This window comes from Penicillium angulare (genome assembly GCF_028827245.1).
Source record: "Penicillium angulare strain IBT 27051 chromosome Unknown utg000005l_segment0_segment0, whole genome shotgun sequence".
Taxonomy (NCBI): domain Eukaryota; kingdom Fungi; phylum Ascomycota; class Eurotiomycetes; order Eurotiales; family Aspergillaceae; genus Penicillium; species Penicillium angulare.
In genome coordinates this window covers 1,581,307-1,606,919 of record NW_026623164.1, presented here as the reverse complement: position 1 = coordinate 1,606,919, position 25,613 = coordinate 1,581,307, and the positions used below count along the sequence as shown (strand labels likewise).

General features: G+C 48.1%; 10 protein-coding genes across 10 annotated transcripts; 6 read left to right on the top strand and 4 right to left on the bottom strand.

Moving 5' to 3' along the window:
- Positions 1–103: 103 nt before the first annotated feature.
- On the top strand, positions 104–1,545 carry N7478_007998 (CDC50/LEM3 family protein; the record flags this gene model as incomplete). Its single annotated transcript, XM_056924212.1, has 5 exons — positions 104–203; positions 286–467; positions 531–1,239; positions 1,307–1,469; positions 1,515–1,545. The coding sequence occupies 5 exons, from the start codon at positions 104–106 to the stop codon at positions 1,543–1,545; spliced, it is 1,185 nt and encodes a 394-aa protein (XP_056776938.1).
- Positions 1,546–2,277: 732 nt separating this feature from the next.
- Positions 2,278–3,282, top strand: N7478_007997 (zinc metalloprotease; the record flags this gene model as incomplete). The annotated part of the gene is made up of 2 exons (XM_056924211.1): positions 2,278–2,562; positions 2,623–3,282. 2 exons carry the CDS (start codon positions 2,278–2,280, stop codon positions 3,280–3,282), a joined length of 945 nt encoding a protein of 314 aa, XP_056776937.1.
- Positions 3,283–4,024: 742 nt separating this feature from the next.
- spt16 (chromatin-remodeling protein SPT16) lies at positions 4,025–7,526 on the bottom strand (the record flags this gene model as incomplete). Its single annotated transcript, XM_056924210.1, has 7 exons — positions 4,025–4,516; positions 4,582–5,180; positions 5,284–6,709; positions 6,766–6,918; positions 6,983–7,104; positions 7,170–7,254; positions 7,344–7,526. 7 exons carry the CDS (start codon positions 7,524–7,526, stop codon positions 4,025–4,027), a joined length of 3,060 nt encoding a protein of 1,019 aa, XP_056776936.1.
- A 566-nt stretch (positions 7,527–8,092) lies between these two features.
- Positions 8,093–9,478, top strand: N7478_007995 (putative mitochondrial carrier protein; the record flags this gene model as incomplete). The annotated part of the gene is made up of 4 exons (XM_056924209.1): positions 8,093–8,262; positions 8,324–8,330; positions 8,400–8,548; positions 8,620–9,478. 4 exons carry the CDS (start codon positions 8,093–8,095, stop codon positions 9,476–9,478), a joined length of 1,185 nt encoding a protein of 394 aa, XP_056776935.1.
- A 335-nt stretch (positions 9,479–9,813) lies between these two features.
- Positions 9,814–13,152, top strand: N7478_007994 (putative MFS monosaccharide transporter; the record flags this gene model as incomplete). The annotated part of the gene is made up of 7 exons (XM_056924208.1): positions 9,814–9,868; positions 10,789–11,155; positions 11,212–11,289; positions 11,371–11,659; positions 11,713–11,906; positions 11,980–12,692; positions 12,761–13,152. The coding sequence occupies 7 exons, from the start codon at positions 9,814–9,816 to the stop codon at positions 13,150–13,152; spliced, it is 2,088 nt and encodes a 695-aa protein (XP_056776934.1).
- A 1,138-nt stretch (positions 13,153–14,290) lies between these two features.
- Positions 14,291–16,785, top strand: pmt2 (uncharacterized protein; the record flags this gene model as incomplete). Its single annotated transcript, XM_056924207.1, has 5 exons — positions 14,291–14,425; positions 14,504–14,634; positions 14,702–15,254; positions 15,314–16,073; positions 16,142–16,785. The coding sequence occupies 5 exons, from the start codon at positions 14,291–14,293 to the stop codon at positions 16,783–16,785; spliced, it is 2,223 nt and encodes a 740-aa protein (XP_056776933.1).
- Positions 16,786–17,153: 368 nt separating this feature from the next.
- On the bottom strand, positions 17,154–18,050 carry N7478_007992 (Rab family GTPase; the record flags this gene model as incomplete). The annotated part of the gene is made up of 2 exons (XM_056924206.1): positions 17,154–17,912; positions 17,982–18,050. The coding sequence occupies 2 exons, from the start codon at positions 18,048–18,050 to the stop codon at positions 17,154–17,156; spliced, it is 828 nt and encodes a 275-aa protein (XP_056776932.1).
- Positions 18,051–18,441: 391 nt separating this feature from the next.
- N7478_007991 (uncharacterized protein) lies at positions 18,442–20,793 on the top strand (the record flags this gene model as incomplete). The annotated part of the gene is made up of 2 exons (XM_056924205.1): positions 18,442–18,454; positions 18,518–20,793. The coding sequence occupies 2 exons, from the start codon at positions 18,442–18,444 to the stop codon at positions 20,791–20,793; spliced, it is 2,289 nt and encodes a 762-aa protein (XP_056776931.1).
- Positions 20,794–21,365: 572 nt separating this feature from the next.
- Positions 21,366–23,648, bottom strand: N7478_007990 (uncharacterized protein; the record flags this gene model as incomplete). The annotated part of the gene is made up of 1 exon (XM_056924204.1): positions 21,366–23,648. The coding sequence occupies one exon, from the start codon at positions 23,646–23,648 to the stop codon at positions 21,366–21,368; it is 2,283 nt and encodes a 760-aa protein (XP_056776930.1).
- An 842-nt stretch (positions 23,649–24,490) lies between these two features.
- On the bottom strand, positions 24,491–25,584 carry N7478_007989 (aldo/keto reductase; the record flags this gene model as incomplete). Its single annotated transcript, XM_056924203.1, has 3 exons — positions 24,491–25,073; positions 25,172–25,452; positions 25,525–25,584. 3 exons carry the CDS (start codon positions 25,582–25,584, stop codon positions 24,491–24,493), a joined length of 924 nt encoding a protein of 307 aa, XP_056776929.1.
- Positions 25,585–25,613: the final 29 nt, after the last annotated feature.

The following is a 25,613-nucleotide window of genomic DNA, read 5'->3' as shown; positions in this document are numbered from 1 at the left end:
CGCCCGGCGCCACCTTTTTCTGACGTCTCCTTCATTTCATCTTTCACAACCCATCTCCCCATTCATCCGACTGCTTACTACTCTGTGAACACCCATCGAAGCCATGTCACAGGCTGAGGCGACTCGCGCCGAGTCAATCGACGAGCAAGAACGCGCCCGAGCGGCCGATGGCGACAAGAAGTCGAAGTCCAAACGACCCGCCAGTGCGCATCCCCCCCCTGCCTCCAACTTGTTCGCTTCTCAGCTAATATATTCCATGTACTAGATACCGCTTTCCGACAACAGCGATTGAAAGCATGGCAGTAGGTGCAACCAACCCCTTTACGATCCATTCGCCCGATTATCTTACTGACGCGGGCTCTCCCGGTAGACCGATCTTAACGCCAAAGAGCGTCTTGCCATTGTTCTTCATTGTCGGCATCATATTCGCGCCGCTCGGTGGAGTCCTTCTCTGGGCCAGCTCTACGGTAGGTTCGACCAAATATCACCCTGTTTGAATTTCTGCCCATCTGATATTACATTCGTTGTAGGTCCAAGAGATTGTGATTGATTACACCGATTGTATCAGGCTGGCCCCTGATACACTGACCACCATCCCAGATAGCGACAAACGAGTTTCAGCTACCTTCAAATCGAAGTCGTCGCAGTCGCCCATGTGGCAATTTAAAAAAAATGGAACCGACAATATCTGCCTCCTCCAATTCGATATCCCCAATGATATGGGTCCCCCGGTTTTCTTATACTATCGTCTCACCAATTTCTACCAAAACCATCGCCGATATGTGCAGTCCTTGTCACTGCCGCAGTTGAAGGGCGACGCGCTTAGCAACAAAACGATTGCAGATAGTACTTGTGACCCTCTTACGACGGACCCGGTCACCAAGAAAGCCTACTACCCATGTGGATTGATCGCAAACTCCCAGTTCAATGATACATTCTCAAGCCCCAGCGATGTCAGTAGCGGGACGCAAGACCCGGTCACTTACAAAATGACAAATAAAGGAATCGCTTGGGAGAGTGACAGGGCGTTATACGGAAAGAGCTCATACAAACCGGATGAGGTGGTCCCTCCACCCAACTGGGGCTATTACAATGGTAGTTACACGAAAATCCCTGACCTGTCAGAAGAATTCATGGTTTGGATGAGAACAGCTGGGTTACCGTCCTTCAGCAAACTCGCCCTCCGGAACGATGACACGGTTATGGGTAAGGGAACGTACCAGTTAGAAATTGCTGACAGTCAGTTCCCACCGCATAATCTCCTGCAGAGGACTTCTGTCCGAACATGAATACTGACGTTTTCTAGAATTCAATGTGACCGAGTATGATGGAACAAAGTCGATTTTGTTGTCCACTAGGACCGTCCTTGGAGGCAAGAATCCCTTCATGGGAATTGCCTATGTCGTTGTTGGAGGAGTCTGCGTGCTGCTTGGAGCTCTGTTTACCGTGGCTCACCTAATCCGACCGAGGTATGTTCTTATACATCTTGAATCTGTCTCCATTTACACGTTTAGAGCCATATCTCACCCGACTCTTTTCTTTTAGGAAACTTGGTGATCACACTTATTTGACTTGGGATTCAACCAATCAACCAACTACCGCCATGGCCACCGGACATGATGATCGACTACGACCATCATCATAGACACTTGGTAACTCCAATGTGGTTATACTCCCGGCGCCGCGTTTCCCCCTTCTTCTTCTTCCCTATTTTCCTCTTTCTCTGTATTTTGGCTTTCTATTTTCATGTTTCCGTATTTCCATGGGTTTTGACTGTGAATAAATGGACCGTTCCGGCTCAAGGCGTTTAGTCAAGTTTCACGAGGAGTTTTCGATGTATCTAATCAAAATCACAACAATGAGCATTCCTCTTTCTTTCCTTTCCCCACTTTTCGAAGATTTATGTACAAGGCCACCCAGATCTTGAAATTACTCGGCTACACTAAATACCAATGAGTTGCGAATGCTATCTCCACTTTCGCGGACTTTTTGCCGATCTTGTCTAAGCATAGTCAATCCCTTGCTGTTGACATACATTCCACCATGACGCGACATTCTTAGGGCTCATGGCAGAGGACCATGGGTACGTGGATGATCAACTGAGCCATTTGCTGATTGAATGAATGATGAACAGCTTGTTCCTTGATTCTGAATTGCCGACTATCATTTGAGTCCGACCTTCTCTCTTTTGCATCTTCTTCGTTTTATTCGTATTCAACGGTAGGCGTTTTGTTTTTGTTTTTTTTCCTACCCAAGTCACTCCCTAAATCAACCATCATGGCCTGTCACTCATTTACGCCACTGGTCTTTCTTTACATTGCTCTATTTCTCGTGGCTGTTCAGTCCGGTCCAATAATTTCCCAAAAACGCGGCATCTGCGCCACCGAAGATCCAGACTCGTCTTTCTTAGATGCCCTTCAACAAGTCAAGGATGGCGAGTCCCAATCATCTCCCAACGCGTCTGAGGCCCGAAAAGCCCCAATCGAAATTGAAACTTGGTTCCATGTTGTCAGCAGCGAGGCTGAAGAGGACCAAGTTACCGATGATATGATTAATTACCAGGTTTGTTCTTGTCGTCGCCAAGGGCCCATATTGGCGACTGATCACTAATTCCTTCCATAGCTTTCCATCCTTCAGGATTCGTATGAAGATGCTGCCATCAAGTTCCTTTTACAGGGGGTGACCCGTCATGTAAATGACAACTGGGCTCAAGATGGGGATGACATAGCCATGAAGAAGGCGCTTCGAAGAGGAACCTATCGAACCCTGAATGTCTATTTCCAAACCGATCTACAAGCGGCCCCTGGGCAGGCCGGCCGAACTACACACCGAGGAGCCAGCGTGGCTAATGATTTATCATCCAGTGTACTGGGATTTTGTACATTGCCTGATCCAAGTGTGAACGCAACTAGTTCTCGAGATGACTATGTCAAGGATGGGTGCAACATTCTTGCGAAAACGATGCCTGGAGGCTCTTTAGACCTATACAATCGCGGAGGAACGGCCATTCACGAAATCGGGCACTGGAACGGCCTCCTCCATACTTTCCAGGGAGAATCTTGCTCAGATAGCAACCCTGGAGACTACATTGCGGATACACCGCAACAATCCACACCGACAGATGGATGCCCAGCCCGCAAAGATTCATGTCCTGACTCGCCAGGACTTGATGCCGTTCACGATTTCATGGACTACTCATCAGATGTCTGCTATGAGACCTTCACACCAGGTCAAATGAATCGAATGCGTAACATGTGGACTACAATGCGTGAAGGCAAATGAACCACGTCTGGCTTGAAGATACTAGCATGCACTCGTATATCAAAGCAAGATGACAACATTTTATATCAGCAGATAATGACATTCTTCTACGGAGGACCATAGCGTCCAGAGGGAAAATCTTCCATCTTGGCTTATCTTAGACCGGCAAGAAACTGCGATTCATGTAATACAGTAATACTCCTATAGGCCCAAGATATCGCCAAGTTAAGCTGCAAGCATGCTGTCTTGAGATAAATTTTTGAAATATCACCTTTCTTTCTGTTTTAACGAACTTACTAGTACTGCTAGTCTATTCTTGAAATCTAAAGTATCTATAAAAAATATTTCTTTAGTTGTCTTTCCATGTCGAGCTTACAGTACAGCTGGGCAGATAACGGTGTATTTAGACTAAAGCACGGTTATGTAGGGCCAACGGGTTTTCCCCCTTTGGACGCTATCGGCCCCCGTCATTCTCCTTTAGTTAATGCAGGAAGTGAAGCCTCCTTTAGTTTTCTTTCCTTCTTTCTTTTTGCTTGATAAAGTTATACATGACTGAATATTTGAAAATACAATTAATTGACTCTAAGCATCACCGCCTTTTAAAGCCCTGATGATGCGGACTGAATAAAGCAAGCGTTGCCCTGCTCTCAAATTGGAGATGAATTGCGTATCACGAGAGAAAGGAATATAAAAACACATGAAAAGAAAGGGCGGACGACATGTAATACAGTTGAAGAAAGGCAAGAAAATGTTTGATACCCGTCTAACGCTTGCGCTTGGTGCCACGGTCATCCTCCTCTGCGATCGCTTCTTTATCATGACGCTTAGCTTTCTTTTCCAGCTCATCCCAATCTTCGCCGCTTTCCTCGTCGCCACTGAAGTCCTCCTCGCTGGCATCGGCACTAGCATCATCATCAAACTCACTATCCTCTTCCGAGCTTTCATCGGCAGCAGCCAGATCAGAATCGGATAATTCGAATGCCGACTCTTCCTCTTCATCCGAACCCTCCGAGTCGGATTCAGCAGCCAAGAAAGACCAACCACCATCGGTGAAAAAGCCATATGGATCGCTGACGACGGTTTTCATGATTGTGGTCCAGTTCAGGTTCAAGGGACCTTCAGTAAATGCAATGTCAACCGAATCGAGCCAATCCTTAACACTCTCAAGAGCTTCAACTGGGATTGTGTTGACATGGACGGGAGGTCGATGGAAGTCTTTGTAAACGAAGACGAGATCGAAGTTTTTGAGTCCAAACTTTAGTTGTGTTAATAAGAAAAAAATCGTGTAACATAGAGGGAGGGAAGACATGTGTTGCATACCTGTACTCTCTCCAAATGAGCAATTTCAATCTCATTGAGAGTGATTACCATGAAGGGTGGCTCCGTGAGTTGCACGAGCGCGTCCGTGGTGGGTTGAATCAAAACATTAGAGCGGTTAGGAACACCAGTGAAGCCAATCTCTCGGAAAGGAATGTCGACATCCACGGTCTCGTCCTTTCCAGCATCCGCAACCTTCTCAGCAAACGCCTTGAACTCACGATCGAGTGCAGCCCTTCGGCGTCTTTCCTCCTGTTCGGCCTCAAACTCCTCTTCATCTCCAAATCGGTGCTTACGTCGACGGTTGCCGGTCTCATCGAATTGCATCTCTGTAGCTTCACGGTAGAATTGGACATCTCTGGTCTTTCTCTTTCCGATCATGATCGGGGTCTTCAAGTGCACATGAATGAGGACAATCAACTCATGAGCACATGGTTGGAAGAACAGATGCTTGACATTGCTGAAAAGAACATCGACATGTTCGTTTCGGAAAGGTGATAGATACCGAAGACCGTTCTGATGGATTTCCACCTCACCTGGAACTCGCTTGCCGTCCAGTGGGGGCCGAAGATACACATCAGGCAGCTTCACAGGTCGACGATCTAGATAGTGTTAGTCTATTAGTGAAACGGAAAAAAGACAAAATAAACAAAAACTGCGAAGCATGCATTGTTGTTGTTGGGTTGGGGGGGGGGGTTTGCTGACTTCGGATTTCCACAAGTTTATCTTGCTCGACCACGTCTTCCATTTCCTTCTTCTCCTGCTCCCGACGTAGAGCATTCTTTCGGAGTTCGGTGATGTCCTGCGCCACCTGGGCAAACCGATCATTGTGTTTTGACCGCAGTGTTAGGTTTCGAACGAAGTGGGCATTAGGATCCTCAAACGGCTGGTCATCCTTTCTACCGACTCCCTGTCCAGGCGAGAGGAAGTTAATACGCAGGTAAGCATATTCACCTTCATCACTCTTGCTGGCATTTTTGATAGTATTGATATGGAACGGCACCGGTCTGCCCATGATGGGCACAATTATAGTTGATGCTTTGTGGTCGACATAGACTGTGAGGTCTTTGACCTTGGCGGGCAGCTGATTGTCTCGCTTGTAGGACTCGAAACGTTTGAACTTCTTTTGAGCCACACCGTTATCATCTCCTGTGGTTCCGGTAAACCGGTCAAGACCCTCCTTAGTCTTCTTTTGAGCCAACTCCTTTTGGTGTTCTCGACGACGTGCTTCGGCGCCTTCGTTACTTTGTGTAGGACGCTCCGCACGGAGCTTTGTGCGTGTAACATTCCTGCCCGCCACCGCACTTGACTTTGCTTCTTTCTTCTCTTTCACAGGCTTCTCTGGTTCTTCATCATCGCCGAAATAGAACGAAACAGAGTCCATGTCAATACCTGCATCTTTGGTGAAGATAAGAGGTCCACTGTCCCCAACACGGACAGTGTCAGTGATGACCATGGAATACACATCTTTCCCTTTGGAAGATGCATCCTTCACGTCAGTGAACCCGATGCTGATCGCCAAAGTCATGCCGTTCTTTAGAACTCGGGTGTTCTTAGCATTCAAGACCATATTAGAGTCCCGGAGCTCAATGCCAATTCCTGAACCGATATTTTTGGTCATGTGGTTTTCAAGCTCTGGCTTTTTGGACTTCACGAGATTGAGGGCCTTATTGTACACATCTTTGACGACGGCACCATCCCGGATCTCTTTCATGACCGCATCATGGAGACTTAGCAAGAAAGAGTAATTTGCTTCTTGAGACTTGCTGGGATCGACTAGATAAGTGCGACCGATGAGAGAGTTATATGTTTTGTAGCGAATGCCAAAGCTGGATAGAATAATCCCGGCTTCGAGGTTCTTGCTATCGGGAGTTGCAGTTAATTTGAGGTCATATGTACCTCCACTCTGGACAACTGGCCCGTAAGCCCAGTCAATCTGCTCAGCATCAAATTCAGATGGTAGGCGAGCAAGCTTGTTGAAAAATTTGGCATCGTCGATTTTTGCCTCCACCTTGCCAGCAAGAGCTTTGTGTGTCATCTGCTTTTCTTCGTCGAGCAGACGAGACATCTCATCCACGAAATAATCCGACATTAGGCCACTGCATGCCCTGGAAGCATTTCGAATAGAAACCTTATATTTCATCAGCGGACTGGCACCAAGATACTTCGCGGCGTGGTGATACTTACGAGTTCCTCTGGGTCTTTGATTGAAAATGCAGCTGACAGGGCCGGGGTAATATCAACCTCCTCCACGTCCTTGGAAATTTCCGAGAAGGTACGTTTCCAATCATCGGCGAAAGGGCCGGAAGTGGTATCTTTTGGCAGAGTACCAACTTTGTTCTGCGTTCCCTTAATCAGCGAATGCCCATCGTCACCTCGAAGTTATATCCCCATATTAACTTACCCCGGAGTTTTTGATGACCTCAACACATTTTTCAAAGGCCTTTGTTTTGGACTCTGGGTCTTTGGTAGTCACCAAAAGTTCCACCGGAATCTTCCCACCTTTCAGAGGCTCAAGAAGCTCCGCTGAATTTGCGCATATTGTATTAGCAAAACAACCACCAAGAAAGTGAGTTACCGTATGCGCTCACCTTTTTTGGCGGTGGTAACCACATATATCGCTTCGGTGGTCAGGACGAGGAGGGTGGCCGGGAATTCGTAGCCAAGGAGCCAGAACTAAGCGTTCATTTAGATTAGCAATCCAGTTCATTGACATATTGAGCCAAAATGATGATGAAATGGGATGATAAGAGCAGCAAACGTACGTGCATCGCATTGTTCTTCTGAAAGGCGCTTTCATCGGTTCTAGTCTTGCCCATAAGGACGACAATGGAACTTGCGCCCCCGAAAAGAGCATTGCCTGACCGCTTATCCGCCTTCCATGATACGTAGAGGTTGGACAGGTGATTGAAAAAATTGTTTTTGTCGATAGCAATCTTCTCGGCCATCTTTGGCGATCTGGCGCAAGCAAGATCTGCTGGCAGCAGCGAGATAGACGATATGGACGTTGGGAATGAAATTCAGGATCGAAGTTGAGTGTTGCAATAGTGGAGTTAATTCGAAATAAGATAAAAGCCCAGGAACGGCCGGGTGGAAGGTGGAGGGTGGAGGGTGGAGGCTTTTGGGGGAACTTCAAGATGTAAGAGAAGCTCACTTGCTCTCTCACTCTTGGGCCTTTCTCCCTTTGAACGCGAAAAGCGCGTTTCCGCGTAGTTGGCTACTGTGGAATACCGTAAAAATTTACCCTATTAGGTCTAGTGTAGGGAGCGGGCTCTTAGCACCTGAGACCTGAGGCAGCTCAACCTTGTTGCTAATTAACTAGTAGCTTCTTCTTCTTTCTTCTTTCTTTCTTTATTTTTTTTTTGTTGGTGACGAGTCAAAAGGCTCTCGTCTATTTTCCAAAATGCTCTCCATGGATGCCTTGTGTCTTTTTTAAACCGATTTAGTTGCTTCTCCGACTCCTACCACCACCACCGCCCTCCAATCTCCAATGCGATGAACCACGAGATCTGCAATGAATCCCATTTACCTGGACCCCCACCTTCAGGACCCAGGCACTCGACGAAAACCACGCAATGATGCAGCAACTGGTGCGTCGGCAGCCGGTGTTCGTGCCCTCAGTGCTCAAATGGTTGCTTTCTATTTCCGAGCCCCGATCAAGGCATTTTTTCGCACCCGTGTCGAGTAGGTCCAAGTGCATATATGGGAAAGCATCTTTTTGTCGCGAGGTTAACGTGTGATATAGTTACATGGTGAATTATTCTCCCCACTTCCCACCTCATTACTCAGGCTAATTATTTGGGTAACCTTCATGTCAACAGGCATTTGCCCGCGCTGTGAATCCTCGCGTTGCTGAGGGCAAATGGTCCCTCCATACCACCACGCCTGGCCTACTGCTTCATGCCGTCCGAACGTACGGCTGGCAGTTTATCCCAAATCAAGTCTTGCCACCACTACTGGCAAATGCGGCGTAAGCATCACTGTTTCTTATCTGGACCGGTTTCAAACCTGGATACTCGATAGCTGACCGATCATACATAGTGTCGGAGCCGTACTTTACACATCTTATTTACAGGTTCTGGGAGCCCTCCACGAACCTGTATCCCAGGGTGTCAAACGCGTGTGGCCTCCTGCCCCACCATCGGCTACCTTTACCGCTGGGTTCACTGCCGGGGCCATTCAGTCAATTGTTGCGGCTCCTTTGGATGCACTGCAGGTCCGGCTGCAGACTAGCGATATGCTTGAAGGTCAATACCGAAGTATGTGGCACTATGGTAACCACAAGTTAAAACAAATCGGGCTTCGAGGGGTCTTCGCTGGTTGGAGCCTCTCCTTTCTCCGAGACTCTATGGGGTATGCTGTATTCTTTTCGTCTTTTGAATACGTCAAATCTCAATCCTATTATTCCTTTATCACTTGGTATTATGGTTCCCTTCGTGCCGATAATCTGGAAGCGCTTCCTATTTCGGGCTCCAGTGACCGTGGTGTACCCATCATCAAGCCTCATTATGCATTGGAGCCTTGTTTTCTGATGATGGCTGGTGTGGTTGCTTCGATGGCCCAACAAGTGATTCAGCATCCCCTCAGCCGGATTCAGGACCTCCATCTAGGCCGACTGGAATATCTGGATCACCAAGCGAGTTTGGATCATTCACGACGACAGATGCTTCGTCTTTATTACCATGCCTATCAAGAGACGTGGAAACGGTGTCGACGCAAAGCCGAGCGAATCGGTGGAATACGGCAATGGCTTTTCTGTGGATTCTTGAATAGCTCTCTTCGACAGGTCCCTAGTACTAGCGCCGGCCTGATTATCTTTGAGCTGGTGCGTCGGCGATATGCAAGCCTCGCCGACACAGTGCATATCCAGAAAGATGGATACGATATTCTTCTGAACTAAATGGAGACATTTCATCTTCCACAGGTGCACGCTCGATTCTTGTCTCTTTCTGATCTCATTGAAAGATATTGTCAATACCGACAAGCGTTAACACCTCCATCATTTACCTCCATCATTTACCTCCATCATTTACCTCCATCTCCTTATCTCCTCTCCTTACTTCATTGATGCGCAAGGCCCGCCAGATTTCCCCTTCTAACACCCGGCCTCCAAACTCCGGCCAATAGAAAGGTGTATTATCATGGTAAGGTGGGCCATGATGATAACTGCCTGCATAGCAATCGTCCTTGAATGTATATACCATGTCGATATCTTCTGTAGATACACATATGCATATGAAAACCCTTTCTAAAACGTTTCTCGGCTTCTTCCTCCTCATCTTTATTCTTAGTATGTTCAGATGTATATATACTTCATCAACATCAACTATCCACATATACAGTCCGACAATCAGACAGGTATAGATAGATACATTCTAGAAATGCCCGGGTTTTGCTTTATCTAGTAATTTCAAAGGACTCCAGGGCTGATATTTCAAGTGGAGAACTACATATTACGGATCCTTCTTCGGTCGCTCTTGGCTTCTTCTCCACTGTGGGGCCCAAGATCTGACACCCCGTATTCCTTCCCTCTTGTGCCTCATCCGTACAGTGACATTCTTCAAGTTTCTAGCTGAAATACCAATTTGGTCCTTCCAACTTCAATCAACCTTCCTGCTCACATAGGCTACTTACCTGGAAAGTAACGGGCGACTCATATCTACTCGATTTTGCATATACTCTTAACACGTTGTATATTGTGAATCTCGTACCCTTTCCCCCTTTTCACTTTTGAAAGTAACAATCAAATTTTCTCTCTCTCTTACTCTTCGTCTGGTGCCGCTTGCTTCCTCCGACTCTTCTCCATTCTTTCTTTTCCCCTTTAATATATAAGGAAAGAAACTCGGCATCATCCACGCATCGGTCACGCTGCAGTGCCACCTGACTTCCCGCCATCGCATCTTGTGAGCTCTGTGCGACCATCACGTCGTTTTTTTACCCCAATAACTTTGAACCCACTCCAAGCCATTCAGAGAGGCCCCCGGACTACTGATCCTCGACTTGTATTGCCAGGGTTGGCTCTCAAGTTGTTGAGGCTCTCTCTTTTTCCTTTTCTGCGTTTTCCTTGTTTCTTGGTGTCGTCCTCCGCCTCTCCACCCAAACCACGAAACAGGCCTTCCCGGCCCATCGACATCATTCCTTCTCCAACGTCCCCACGCGCCATTCCGCTCCAGTCTCTCTCCCACTCCCCAACCCAACCCATATTCATAGAATCCGCCAGCGAGAAAGGCAGTCGTCGCTCATCGAATTCCTTAGCTCGGTCCGAGTCGGACTTCTCCATTTTGTCAGATACCGGCGATCTTGCCCAGCAATTCGCCGAGGAAGATTCCCCTCAGGCCCATTTGAGGGATTCTTTCGATCGTGACTTTCTGACCCGGAAAGACCGCCGAAAGCCTTCAAAACGAGTCCACTACCCACAAGATTTGCAAACCGATACCTCGGCCTTTAAAGAGGAGATCGAGATCCCCAGCCCTCCGCCGCGGCGGATCACCCGAGTGGAGCGGCTCATAGCCATCACCATGTCCCCTGGGGATCGGCAAAATGCCCGAGTCCATGGATTGGTGGGCAAACCACTGCTGTAAGTGTTTGGATGAGTGGGAAAGCCAATAATTCATACTGACGCTAGTCCCGTAGTTACTTTACCAGTGTCTTTGTATCATTAGGTGTCTTCCTCTTTGGTTACGACCAGGGCGTCATGTCCGGCATCATCACGTACGTCCGTATTTTCGCTTCTACCATTTGCTCCTCCACATGCGACAAAATAAACTAGTAACGAGTCTAACTCATAAATAGTGGGCATTATTTTGCGATCTATTTTGACGAACCCTCCCGGGCCACCATTGGTACGGTGGTAGCTATCTTGGAGGTCGGAGCGTTCATCTCCTCGCTCTTGGTAGGGCGTATCGGGGATATGATCGGCCGACGTAAGACCATTCTATATGGCTCGTTAATTTTTACAGTTGGTGGCGCCCTCCAAACCTTTGCTACGAGTATGGCCATGATGATGGTCGGTCGAATTATTGCTGGTTTTGGTGTAGGCGCGTTATCCACAATCGTGCCGGTATACCAGTCGGAAATTTCAGTATGGACACCTTTAATCCCAGACATATTTATAGTGTGTACTGACTACGGCAGCCTCCTCACAACCGCGGAAAACTGGCCTGCATTGAATTCACTGGAAATATTGCAGGATACGCAACCAGTGTCTGGGTAGACTATGTCTGTAGTTTTATCAAGTCGAATTACTCCTGGAGGCTGCCTCTTATGTGTCAATGTGTAATGGGCCTCGCTCTTGGATTGGGAAGCGTGATAATTTGCGAATCTCCCAGGTAGGTATTCTATGTTAAAGGTGCATAGACTCTTTTATTTTCACCAGCCACTCTAACATTTGCTTTCTTCTAGATGGCTTCTGGATAATGACCATGATGAAGAGGGCATGGTTGTTATTGCCAATCTTTATGGTGCAGGCGATATCCATAACGATAAGGCACGCCAGGAATACCGCGATATAAAAATGGGGGTTCTGCTCCAACGACAGGAGGGTGAAAGATCATACGGTGACATGTTCAATCGTTACTATAAACGAGTTTTGATTGCCATGTCAGCTCAAGCTCTAGCACAACTAAACGGGATCAATGTCATCTCGTATTATGCACCTCTGGTGTTCGAATCTGCCGGTTGGAAAGGTCGAGATGCCATTCTCATGACGGGAATCAATGGAATCTCATATCTCCTGTCCACCATCCCTCCTTGGTACCTTGTGGACGGCTGGGGACGACGGCCCATTCTTCTTTCAGGGGCAGTAGCGATGATTTTATCTCTTTCCGCGATTTCCTACTTCATCTACATCGACATTGAAGCCACTGCAACTTTAACCGTGGTCTTTGTTATGATCTACAATGCTGCATTTGGGGCATCATGGGGCCCTATCCCGTGGCTTTACCCACCCGAGATCCTCCCCTTGAGTATTCGTGCTAAGGGAGCCAGTTTGAGTACCGCTGCTAACTGGGCCTTCAATTGGCTTGTTGGAGAGGTGACGCCAGTGCTCCAAAGTCTCATCACATGGCGGCTGTACCTAGTCCACGCATTCTTCTGCGCGTGTAGTTTTGTGGTTGGTAAGAATTCTTCAAACCCTACTACCTTCAAGGATAGAGTTAAGTGAGCCATGCTGACAATAACACAGTATACTTCTTGTATCCCGAAACTAGGGGGGTTCGACTTGAAGACATGAATACCCTTTTTGGAGATGCCTCAACCGCTATGCCAACTCCAGCCACTGAAGGTGAGCGAGGGTCCCTTCTAGGTGCAGGCTCACCTGTTCCCTCGCTCGATATCCGCCGACCGTATGGTCAATTTGGAACCGAAAGCGCCATACCAGGTCTCAATATCGATCCGCCAACTTTGACCCAGACTCATGATGGTTCTGGCAAGCCTGGGCAGTCCAGCTCGCACCCGAGTAGTAGCCGGGGCGAGGGAATTGGTGGCTGGATTTCGAACATGGTCAGCCGGCAGCGAAGCTCTGTCAGTCAAAGTTATAGCCGCCTGGAACAAGGCGATGAAGCCGAGGACCAGTAGAATAGACGATTGTTGATTCCCAATGGCATCTTCCCTGTTCAAATTGCCTGTCTGCTTCAGCAAGCTGGAAGCCACTCTTACGATCAACCTCTCTATTGACAATGATCTCAGCCTTGATATATTGCCCCCTGACGAACTGGGGCCATAAACTGGAAATACCGCCATAATCAGCCTCCCTGTCAGCCCTTTTTTTTTTTTTTTTTTTTTTTTTACCGAAGTCTGCATACCTGTCATAACCCCAACTTGAACCCGACCTTGCTTTCTAGCGCTGTATCTTTTTTCTTATAATATTCACATGGATGTGTAGCTACATAACAGAGCCCGATTTGGCATGACTTCATAGATTAAAAAAAAGATAATTGACAATTGTCTTTATGAATATTGATGCTGGCCTGTTTGGAACATCGCCGCGTTCCTTTACGGGGATCTATATCCTACGTGCATGATGCTATAGCTAGGCTTTAATATGATATATAATTTGTATCGATATACTGCTTGTCTCTTCGTTGCTCTTTTATGAATATATTCAAGCAAAAAAAAGTTGGCATCATAGCTGTGGTAATGAGTTGAAGCATTTGAGTGTTTTTAGGGTGTCATCACCAGCTTAGCATCAATATTTATTTTACTCGGAATAAAATTGACACATAGAGTATTTGCATGCTTATATTTGGCGTTTACCACAATCCTAATCATTGTCTCGGAGAATTCGGTTGCATGCGGCCAAGCACGTTCGTCCCGAAAACGGCCCCCCCTTAAACCCTTAAAAGGACGGAGAGATGACAAAGGCGGTGTTTACCCTTCAGGACAGTTCAGTCGCTTTCATGAACCTCCTTCTACGTCCTTTTCCCCTTTGCATTTCTTCGCCTACATTTCCCCCTTTCCCTTTCCCTTTTCTTCTTCTTATTCTCTTATTAATACCGTGCTATCGGCAACACCGTTAGCATTGTTCCTCTTGGTCTTTCGTGGCCAGTATGGTTGTTTGAGCCTACGTTGCTAATTCCTCTCCTTATCCTGGTTGACATTGTCCCGCCTCATTTTTCTTGAAATACTTTGTCCAGTTTTTCTTTCCATTTCCCTATTCTTTTCTCTTCACTTTCACATTGGAACGACACGGTATTAAACCAAGTCTTCCGATAAAATGGCCGACAGCGCCATTAGTACCGGTGCCAAACATGACCCCGACCTACGACGGAGAAATGTGCCAGATGCCACCAAAGCCCAGGTGTTCACACCTGCGCCCACCGAGAAAGATGACAAGAAGCGAAAACCACAGGTATGATTGGTTATCTACTACTATGTAGTGGTTTTTTATTTATATATATTTTTTTACTAATTGCGGTTCTGCCTATAGTCTACTTCGTTCCTGCAGGTACTAGCGGGTTGGGAACCAGTCCTGGCCCCCATCATCCTAACGCTGCTTTCCCTCTTCACTCGACTCTATCGTATCGGCCGCTCCAACATCGTGACCTGGGATGAAGCCCAGTAAGATCATATCCTTCCCATTAACTTGGCCATTCTGTGGTACATTGGCTAATTCCATCATTTATAGTTTTGGCAAGTTCGGCTCCCACTACTTAAAACGCGAGTTTTACTTCGATGTTCACCCTCCACTCGGAAAGATGCTGGTTGGCCTTTCGGGCTACCTTGCTGGCTACAATGGATCTTTCGAATTTAAATCCGGTGAAAAATACCCCGAAGACGTCAACTATACCTTTATGCGCGCCTTCAACGCTATGTTCGGTGTTGTATGCGTGCCATTGGCCTACTACACGGCCCGTGACCTGAATTTCCGCAAAGCTACTGTGTGGCTGATCAGCTTCATGGTCCTCTTCGAAAACTCATATGCCACGATTTCCCGCTTCATTCTGTTAGACTCCATGCTCCTGTGCTTTACCTTCACAACTACGATGTGCTGGGCTCGATTCCACCGTCTTCAGCGAGCTAGCTTTACGCTAGAGTGGTATACCTGGCTGTGTTTGACTGGCCTGAGTATAGGCTGTGTCTGCAGTGTTAAATGGGTCGGTTTCTTTTGCACTGCTATTGTTGGCCTGTACACAATCGAGGACCTGTGGAACAAATTTGGCGACTTGAAGATATCTCAGGTGAGTGGTCGTAGAACTGTCGAACCAACTATTTCAATTACTAACTGAATCCTCGAAAGGCGGTACTGGCGAAGCATCTTTTTGCTCGTGTTGGAGGCCTAATTGTCATCCCAATTCTGGTTTACATGGCCTCATTTTACGCGCACTTCCTCGTTCTTTCCAACAGCGGCCCGGGAGATGCCCAAATGAGCTCTCTCTTCCAAGCCAACCTGCGGGGTACCGAAGTTGGCAGGGATAGTCCCCTCGAGGTTGCCCTTGGGTCACGCGTTACCCTGAAGAATATGGGATACGGTGGTGGTCTTTTGCACTCTCATGTTCAGACATTCCCTGAAGGCTCCAACCAACAACAGGTTACTTGCTACCATCACAAAGATGCCAACAATGACTGGTTTATCTACCCTAACAGACACGATCCGGATTATGATGCCGAGGCCGACTTAAGATTCATCGGAGACGGCCAAACAATTCGTCTTATTCACGGTTCAACAGGTCGGAATTTGCACTCCCATGCCATCCCTGCGCCAATTTCCAAATCTCACAACGAAGTTTCATGCTACGGAAATATTACGATTGGCGATGACAAGGATCATTGGAAGATCGAGGTGGTGGACGACGCTGCATCCCGGGACCGCTCTCGGATCCGAACACTAACCACTGCTTTCCGTCTTCGTCATCCAGTGCTGGGCTGCTATCTGCGGGCTGGAAATGTCAACCTCCCACAATGGGGCTTCAAACAGATCGAGACTACCTGTGTCAAGGAAAACAAGCCCGGCGACGTATACACACACTGGAATGTCGAGTCACACAACAACGAGCGTCGTAAGTAATAAAAAATTCCATTATTTTGCTTCTTCAAAGGCGAGCTGTTCTAATCTTCAATTCTGCAGTACCTCCTGGCGACCCTGGCTCCTACAAGTCTCCATTTTTGAAGGACTTCATCCACTTGAATGTGGCCATGATGACATCCAACAATGCGTTGGTCCCTGACCCAGACAAGCAAGATGACCTTGCTTCAAAGTTTTGGCAATGGCCAGTTTTGAATGTTGGCTTGCGCATGTGCTCTTGGGACGATAGCGTGACCAAGTACTTCCTCCTTGGAAACCCCCTTGTTTACTGGGGAAGTACCGCCGGACTCGGTGGCTTCGGTTTGTTGTTCGTGTGGTACCTCCTTCGGTGGCAGAGAGGTTACCAAGAACTCAGCCAGGCGGACATTGACCAGATTCATTATTCCGGAATTTACCCGCTTATCGGCTGGGTTTTACACTACCTGCCTTTCATCATCATGGCTCGCGTGACTTATGTTCATCACTACTACCCGGCTCTATACTACGCCATCTTGACCTTTGGCTTCTGTGTCGATTGGATCTCCCGAAGCTTAAACGCACGCTTTGTGGTCATTATGTATGCCGTTCTCTATGCCATCGTCATTGGGCTGTTTATTCACTTCCGTGCCATCGTGTTTGGAATGGAGGGCCCTAGCCAACAGTGGAACCACCTACGCTGGTTGTCTGGATGGCGGATCTCGAACTAAAAGGAATAGAGAACCAATCCATCATGTTGTCTTTCCTTTCCTTGTTGGCGAAGAGACACAGTGCGCTTATTTGCCAAGTTCCAAATGTAAAGGGAATCTACGGAAAAAGTGTGTGCACGAGACAGACTAAAGAGGCAGAAGCGGAACAGGCCTGCAAAATGCCAACCAATAATATGTTGATGTATGTTTGTTCGAATAGATTTATATGTGTAAATGTGAACAATTCCAAGGCATAATCCTATCTTAACCCTTGTCCTATTGTAGAAGGCTGGGACCGACTTGCCCTGATCAACAGGCTGACTGCAAGTCCTAAAGCCCCCCTCCCCTCAAGATCCTGCTCATTGTTTGTACAAATGGACATGGAGCGCCTAACAGCATCCACCAGCCCAGCTATTACCTCCGCGCATTGCATCGTCCATACCTAGAGTTATTGTTTTCGGCGCACCACTGTTTCCTCCTCCCGAAGCACCAAAGCCTTTGACCCCACTGCGCCGGTCATTAAGATCGTATTTGCCAGCTTCAATGTTGCGATAGATCCGTTCTGCGACCTCCAAAAATGCCCGTTCCACGCCATCTCCTGATTTGGCGCTAGTTTCGACATAGCGCACAATGTTGTTCGCTTGGCACCATGTCTCTGCCTCTTGCTGCGTCACCTCTCTTTTATTTGACCCGGATGCCTGTCCTGCCAGATCGCTTTTGTTCCCCACCAAGATAACCACTATTCCTTCTTCAGCAATCTGGCGCAAATCCTGGAGCCACTGCGTACACGAGATGAAGGTTGAGCGCCTGGAGATGTCAAAGACGAGGAGAGCGCCGGAAGCACCACGGAAGTAAGATCGTGTTATTGACTTGTAGGTTTCTTGACCAGCTGTATCCCACAGAGATAGCTTCATTCGCTTCTGAGGGGCGGTCTCCGGCTTTCGTGGCGGGCTTGGTAACCCTGAGGCTGTTGATTGTGATGTAGCTGCGTCTTCTCCGACCGAGGTAGACTCAGTGCGAGAGAACTCCTCGATGCCCAGTTCCAATGAGGCAGGTGGCCCTACTGGAACAATTCTCGAACCAAACTCCACCCCGATAGTAACATCGTGTGAGGGAGAGAATCGACCTTCGCAGAGGCGGATTGTGAGCTATGATGATATAGATAACCAGTTAACGAAGATCACGATTTAATCGAAACAAAACAACCACACACTCACGCTGGATTTGCCAGTGCCAGAGTCACCGATGCAAACGAGCTTAGCAATATAGTCCCATGGCTGTGACATGGAGAACAGAGGTATACCTATCTGTCTTGTTGAACGTAGAGATACCTATGATGATGCTTGCCGGTTCAGGAGTGGGAAGGTGTTTATCGGCGGGGATGAGTCAGCTATCGGGAGACGGAGACTGACCTGCTCGGATGACGCTTGCATAGTCTGAATGACCTTATCTTCCCTTTTTCTCTTCTCCTCATTATTGGATTGGGGTTTTGGCTTGTAACTCGCTCCTTATTAAGAGGGTGAGGAAACTTACGCTGAGACATCTGGAAAACCCATATATCCTACTTTCAAATGAATATAATTTAATCCTGTCTTTCTTCCTTCTGTCCAACATTTATTCAAAGTGATATCTCCCCATCTCCACACCTACTTACTCCAAGCTTGCCGATAGTGGGCCATGTTCTCGGAATGTACGTGATGCGTCCAAAAATTACATGTAGATTCTGGTCAAGCTAACGGTGAATTTTCCGTAGATGCATCGAGGTTTCTGGCTCAGTCACAGTCGCGAGTAGCATCTCGCCCTGACGAGCTTCAAAGAACTGGTCGTGCCCGCCCCAATAACCAACGGCAGGGTAACAGCTCACGGAACCCATCCTCGCGCTCTTTTCTAAGGACTGGGGATCCTTACCGACCAGGAGCCTCTCAAGTTTCCAACTTCCCATTTGCCTCCCGAGCATCGGCCCAACCAGCTCCCCTATTCTTCAGTGCCACCGATGAATTTCGAGAAGAAGACGATGAGACCGAGCGGGAACGCGAGATCGCCGACTTCTATGCGTTGCAAAGGTCGCGGCGACATTTTGGAGACAGTCACCTAAAAGAATCATCTGAATTAGACGACGATTCTGAACGCTCGGTGGGGCTGGATGATGACTATGATGACAATGAACAATCCCCATATGATGCCCGACCCGGTAATGGGAAGGGTATTAAAAGCTCATGGCGCGGAGACAAGCCCATTCCCCCTACTCATCAATCTCGCATCGATCCAGTAGAAGAAGTTTCAGAACCAGAACGTCGCCCTGCCTCCAGCTCTAGCAGCGGTAAAGCCCGAGGGAATCTTGTGGATGTTGGCCTGGAAGACTCTTTCCGTGGTCATATCGATGAGGATGATCGTAGCCCCTCCGATTTTCTAGGTGATCAGCCGCCCATCCAACGCTTCCGAGAAAGACCAGACACCAAGCCAGACCACTTTGGCTTAAATCGGACTGAAGGATTCGCAGAAAATTCCGAACACTTCCCATCAGATGCCCTGAGACCCCCAAGCTCCGCTAGCTCCTTCCCGGCATCCGTATCACCACTCACATCTGAAGCCTCTTTACATGATGCCTTTTGGGGTCAGCTATTTTTAATATCACTTGCTGGTTTGTTTGCCACCGCATTCCTCGTCTATCTGCATACATCAACTCCATCCGGGGATCAGTCAAAGTGGGGCGATACGATCTACTTCACCGTCCACCGCTCTTTCTTTCGCCTTGGAATCTATACCCTTGTCTCCATTTTTGTGTCTCTTGTCTGGCTTGCTTTGCTACGATCATACGTTAGGCTTCTTGTCTACGTTATTATCGTTACTGTCCCCATCATTCTGTACTCCTTCTCCCTATACCCCTTTATCTCAAGTTTCAAGGGCGCGTGGCATGGATCAAGTGTCCAGGATAATCTTATGCGTTGGGGGTCTATTGTACCATTTCTGATGGCTAGCGCTTGGGTTTACAATGTCGTCCGCGGTCGGCGGTCCATCGGAAAGGCCATCGGGGTCCTTGAATTTTCCTGTCGAATTCTCGCTGCTAACCCAGAGCTTCTTGCCTTGGGCTTAGGCGTACTTGCTATTGTTGTCTCCTGGACCTGGGTATGGATGCTTATGTTTACTCGTGTGTTCTTGGGCGGCCACTTGACTGGACAAAGATCTTTCATAATCGACTTGAGCAGCTGGTGGCTTGGTGTCTACTTTGTTTTGATTTATTTGTGGTCCATCGGAGTTATCGCTGGTATTCAACGCGCAGTCACGGCTGCAACTGTGAGCCAGTGGTATTTCCATCGATTAGCCACCCCCGCGCCGACATCCAGACAGATCATCCAAGCTGCCATCGTCCACGCCACCACGACCCTTTTTGGTACCATCTGCCTGTCTCGTTTCCTAACGCTCCTAATTCGACTTCCTCTCCTACTACTCCCTCGTCGTATCTCTTCCTTGCTCAGTCTCTTTGCCTACTCCATAATTCCCAGTCCCATCACCTTCCTCACAAATCCTCTCGCTCTCACATATGGAGCTATCCATTCCCAGTCACTGGCCAAGTCTGCCCACGGCCTGAGTAGAATGGCTGTTCTTGCTCCGGCGGCAGCTTCGTCATCGTTACATCCCCGGGCATACGGCCGTCCTCCCGGGAATTCGGGGTCATTGCTCTCATATAGGCTCTCCAAACTCATTCTGCATGCTGCACGCTTTATGATGTCTTTGGCATTGGGATTTGGCGGCTGGGTGACTACTGCACGAAGTCTAGTCACGACTGCTTCCAATAATACCATTCGGGGTAGTCTATATGCCTACGTCGTTGGCCTTATTGCGGGTATGCTTGGATGGAGCATTCTAGGCGCTACAGAAAGCGTCATTGCAGATATCGTAGATGCCTCGGTGATCTGTTGGGCTAGTGAAGTCGGAATCAATGGACGAGAAGCTCGATACTGCCGGGAAGCTGGATGGCTCTTCGGCGAGTCCAATACTGATTTACAACCCGATTATCGAGAAGTCTAGCCTGGGGCGCCTCTCCCATATTGTCTATCACCTTTTCATTGGTATTTGAAAGATTCTTCTTTTTCATATCCCCCCTTTAGTTCCCACTGATGTTTACGTTTGATTTTCATGATTTCCTCTTCAGCGACTTGTCATATTGTCATTTGAGATCTAGCGATTAACGGAATGGAGGCGTTGGACAACGATGCTCTTGTTTCTTATCTCTTTTTGGTATTTTTTTCTTACTTTTTTCTTACTCTTCCTTTTGAGAACAAATCGGTAGATCTGCAAATTATTCATTGGTATTGAGCATGGTATATTCAACGTCAAAATAGCTACATTGGAAGTAATTTCCAGGGCTTCATGGTATCATAGGGATATAATCACTCGAAATGCAAAAACCCTGGGACGCCTAACTACCCACGATCCTTGCCGCCAACGTGAGAAAGAAGATATGTAGGAGGAAAAGATGATAGCGACAAAATGAAAAGAGAGAACAAAAAAGTCAAAAATTAGGGAGAGATAGAGATGGGAGGGAGCTGAGAGGGATGAGGATATAGCAGCACCAGGGCCAGCGTTGAACGACATCATTATTAGAGACCCAAACGGGCACTCCATTCCACCTTCTCCTGCGCACACCACTCTTGTAGTAGAGACCAACCAAATCGCACAACTTCGATGGGAGGAGTAGCTCCCCCAAGCGGTAGAAAGTAGTCACCTGCGTAATCCCCCGGTTTTAAAGTTGCCTTGCCTCGATCGCCGTGATTGTGGGATCGTGAAGTCCAGGTAGTAGGAAATTCTCGGCTCAAAACATCCTCAGAGAGACAGCGTGAGCCCTCTAGCCAAAGCTTTTGTGATTCTTTCCAACACTCAGGGAGTCGATTCTTAAGCTCGAGAAACTCCTTGCGATTCTTCCTATTTTCGTCAGACGGGACAGCGTTTCCGTCACTGCCAGGAGTGGGTACAGGTGTATGTTCTCCAGGGAGTGGGCTGACGGCGAGCCGCTCAAGATCTAACGAGTGAATAGCCTCGTAGGAAACAGCTCCCAAGAATAGACAAAGTCCATGCAAGGCTGGGTATGAGACGCTATTCTTTCTGACCACCCGCCAATACGCCAGTATAGATTGCCAGGTCGAAGAGTCCCCCACTTGTCGTGTGATGAGTTTGCAATGATCATCGGCCACAAAAGCGAGAATAAAACACATGATAGCTTCGATTGCAGTCACGGCAGCGAGTTTCTCGTCGGAAGTGGACGAATCAGTCTTGGCGTTATATCGGACAGCGGCATGTTTTAATTCTCGCCCTATATTGCTAAACTTCTGAAACTCATCGCGCCAGACCCTACGCTGATCATTTCGAGAACGGCCGTCGGGTTGAGAAGGAGAGCCCTTGACACCTTGATCCCCAGGGGGGCGTTTGTTCGCCGGGTTTACAGGCGTCCGACCCTCCCCTTCCCCAAGGTCGTTTCGTCGTGAGATGGAGGCTTTCGGGTCTTTCACCGGTGTCAACGATACAGGTTTCGCCTTATCATTCACCGGTTGATGGGAACGAGGGGGGTGAGGCACTTGGCTGTGAGGTTTTTCAGAGGAGCCTTTTGCTTCCTTTGAGCGGCCATTTATCGAGCTAGACAGTCCCTCTTCATGCGTGTTGCTCTTAGCTTTGAGTCGTTCAGACGGTTCACTTGCACGAGATGAAGCTAACTCCCCTCTCTTCAATCCCGCAGATTTCGAATCGTCGTGATCCGTGTCATTGCTAGGTGGGGAGTCAGGCCGGTTCGGTTTCTTTTTCCCTGTGAATTTGAGCAAGGCCTCAACTCGTCGTTTGTTGCCTTTCCCGTAACGAAGCCTCACGAGGAGTTCTGGGTTAGCGTCTTTAGACGAAACAGCGAGGCGACTGCCCGGGAGGCTAGAGTTCGTACTGCTGTTTATAGAGCTCGGTGTCCTGGTCTGAGCTGCTTCTTCCCGCTTCTGCCTGGATGGTAAAGCATCGCCTTTAGGGGATTGGCGAGTGGGGGAACGATCTCCGAGTTTGGCAAGTTCCTTTTCAATGTCTGGTGGGAGAGTAGGGGACAGCAGTCTCGGTAGTTTAGGACCCGGGCCTGTTGGTGGGAGAGTCGGAGAAAGGAGTACTGGCAGTCTGGGTGAATTCGAATTGTTTGGAGTTGGTTCCTGGCGAAGGTCTCTCTCCTGCGAGAGTCGTCGTTTCTTAGAGGAGTGCATATCTTGGTTTCTGTTTGTTGAGGGGTGGCCAAAGTCAAGTTCAGATGTCGAAGGTCGTTTCTTGGGGCCTTTGTCGAGGGAAAGATGTGACTGTAATTTAGGAGGAGGGTGGGAAGGTTCCGTCTTGTCGCTCTTTTTAACACCGTGTTTGGTTTTCTGCTGAGGTTCTTCGCGCGTCGCCGGTTTTCGAGCTTCCCTATCCTTCTGATCATGTAGATTAGGGGACGTGCCACGGTTTTTCTGGTTCTTGTAGTCGTTCAAGCTGATCTTCTTTTTCGCGACTGTCTCTTTTGGGAGCTCGTTTTTGGTCGGTGCCGTGGACCGATCGGTCATCATGTTTCCCTTTTCGTCAGACCAGTCTCCAACTGCCTTGAGCAATGAATCTGTATTGTGGTGGGTTAGGAAGGTCATATACTGAAGTTCCTGTTCCTCTGGTTTGAACGGTCGGTCATGTCCTATAGCCCAATTGCTTGCTGATCGACGGACGAGGCGATAAGGCGACTGTGTTGGAAGGGTGAGGAGGTAAGGGTGGCCGGGTAGCACGTCTTTTGAGAGACTCTTTAATCGTGAATCCAAGGTCTGGAGGTCCGATGAAGGTTGGTTTGCGCGTTGACAGGTTGTTACGTCCACGGAGGGGGGCTGATCGTTCACCGACATCGCAGTCTGCGGGAGATTACAACTTGTCTCACCATTGATGTAGGATTGCGCGCACGATTGTCAAGTTTGCTTATGATCTGCGAGAGAGAAGGTATCACGGAGAGCACCGCGGTGGCATGCGCCTGGGCAAAGATTCGGGGTGGGTCAAAGCATGGAGATCGAGTCGAGGGGTAACGGCCTCGAGGCTCGCTCATCAGGGCGTCTCTCGATGCGCGAAAGAGACGCCAGTGAGGTCACCACCTGCCTTTCGGGGTTGCAGTGGAAAATATGAAATGATGGGAGCAGGTGAAAGAGAAAAGTCCCCGATGCATGAGAGGAAGAGAAAGCGCGAATGGGGAAGTCCGGGGTTGCCCTTTGGGGAAATACATCCCTTGCCGCTTTTATTGTTTATCCAAATGTTGTTATCGACCACCTCCAGCGCTTACTAGTACATGTATATGTAGTAGTAGTAGTAGTATTATTATTATTACTATGCCAATTCACCCGTATATCAGTAGCTAGGTGGCTTGCTATACGATCTGCGACCCCCGAGGCTGAATTTCATCTATTCTATTGTCGCAGCAGGTGATATGAGGGACGATCAGACATACTACAGTAGTAGGTATAGTTTGGAAAACAGCAGACAACAGGCGGGTTATATCTACCCATCTCAACTACCCCAGCAATAGTTTGGGTACCCAGTAGGCAGTAACATATGGTATTCACTTGAAGTTCATTATTCACGGATCTAATTGTCGTAAGATATGCATGTATGTAGCACCTCAGGCTGTCCATGGATTATATGAAATAAGTCAAAAAGATGTTTATTTGTCAACACGTGTAAAAGTCAGTGAATATATAAATCATGAGCGATCATCAGCGGAGAATTTCTCCCGCCAAAACGATCGATGATGATTCTGTTGACCCAATTCAGAGATTTCGGCCACCTCTTGGGGGTTGAGGGTGAATGCCAAGGTACGCAAGTAACTGGCCAAGCGAGATTCCTTGCTGCTAGTGGTGATTGCCACACACCCACGATCCAACGTCCAGCGTAACAAGATCTCCGATTCACTAACTCCATATTTAAAAGCCAGACCAGAGATAAGCGAGTCCAGTGGGCCTCCATGGGCTCGAGTAATTGGTGCAAGCCCACCATACCCAACTGTTCGGATCCCTTGGCTCTCTTGCCACGGGACTAAGTTTCCATGTTGGAGATACGGATGAAATTCAATCTGGTTCACTTCAGGGACGACCTTGGCCGTTTTCAAAATAGTCTCCAGGTGGCTCTGTAGGAAATTGGAAACCCCGATGACACGGGCTTTTCCGGTCGCCTGCACTTGTTCCATGGCCGCCCAGGCTGTCTGCAGCTCTTTCTCGGTCGTGATAGTGAAAGGGGCATGGATCAGGTATCTGTATTTCAAGAAGAAGAAAAGAAGAGAGTTAGTACTAGACAAATATTGGTATATCATCCACCCTCGCTCAACCGTTTTTGATGGAGCAGAAAAGAGAAACACAACAAGATGCAGGTGCAGGCAATATCTTACAAATCAACATAATCGAGACGCAACTTTTTCAAGCTGGCATCCAGGGCAGCAGGGATATCCGCGAGATTGGGATAGACCTTAGTTGTCACAAAAAGGCTCTCGCGAGGGGATTGACTCTCTTCAATAGCCACACCTAGTTCCGGCTCAGTTCCATACACCTCTGCGCCATCGAGATGATTATAACCCAGCTTGATAGCATTCTTGGCGCTGTCAATCAGGTTGCGATCGAGCTCTATATCTCCAGATTTCTTGTACCATGCTGTACCCGTTCCATACCCGAGCTATCTGAATGTCAGGATGAGTTGAACTAGACTCAGAAAAGACGAATAAAAAAAAACACTTCGGGCTCTTACAGTTGGAATCTCGGTGCCATTGCGAAGCTTGATGGTTGGAATGTCGATGGTGCTGGCCATAGTGGTGGTCGAATGGGGTACTAATACTA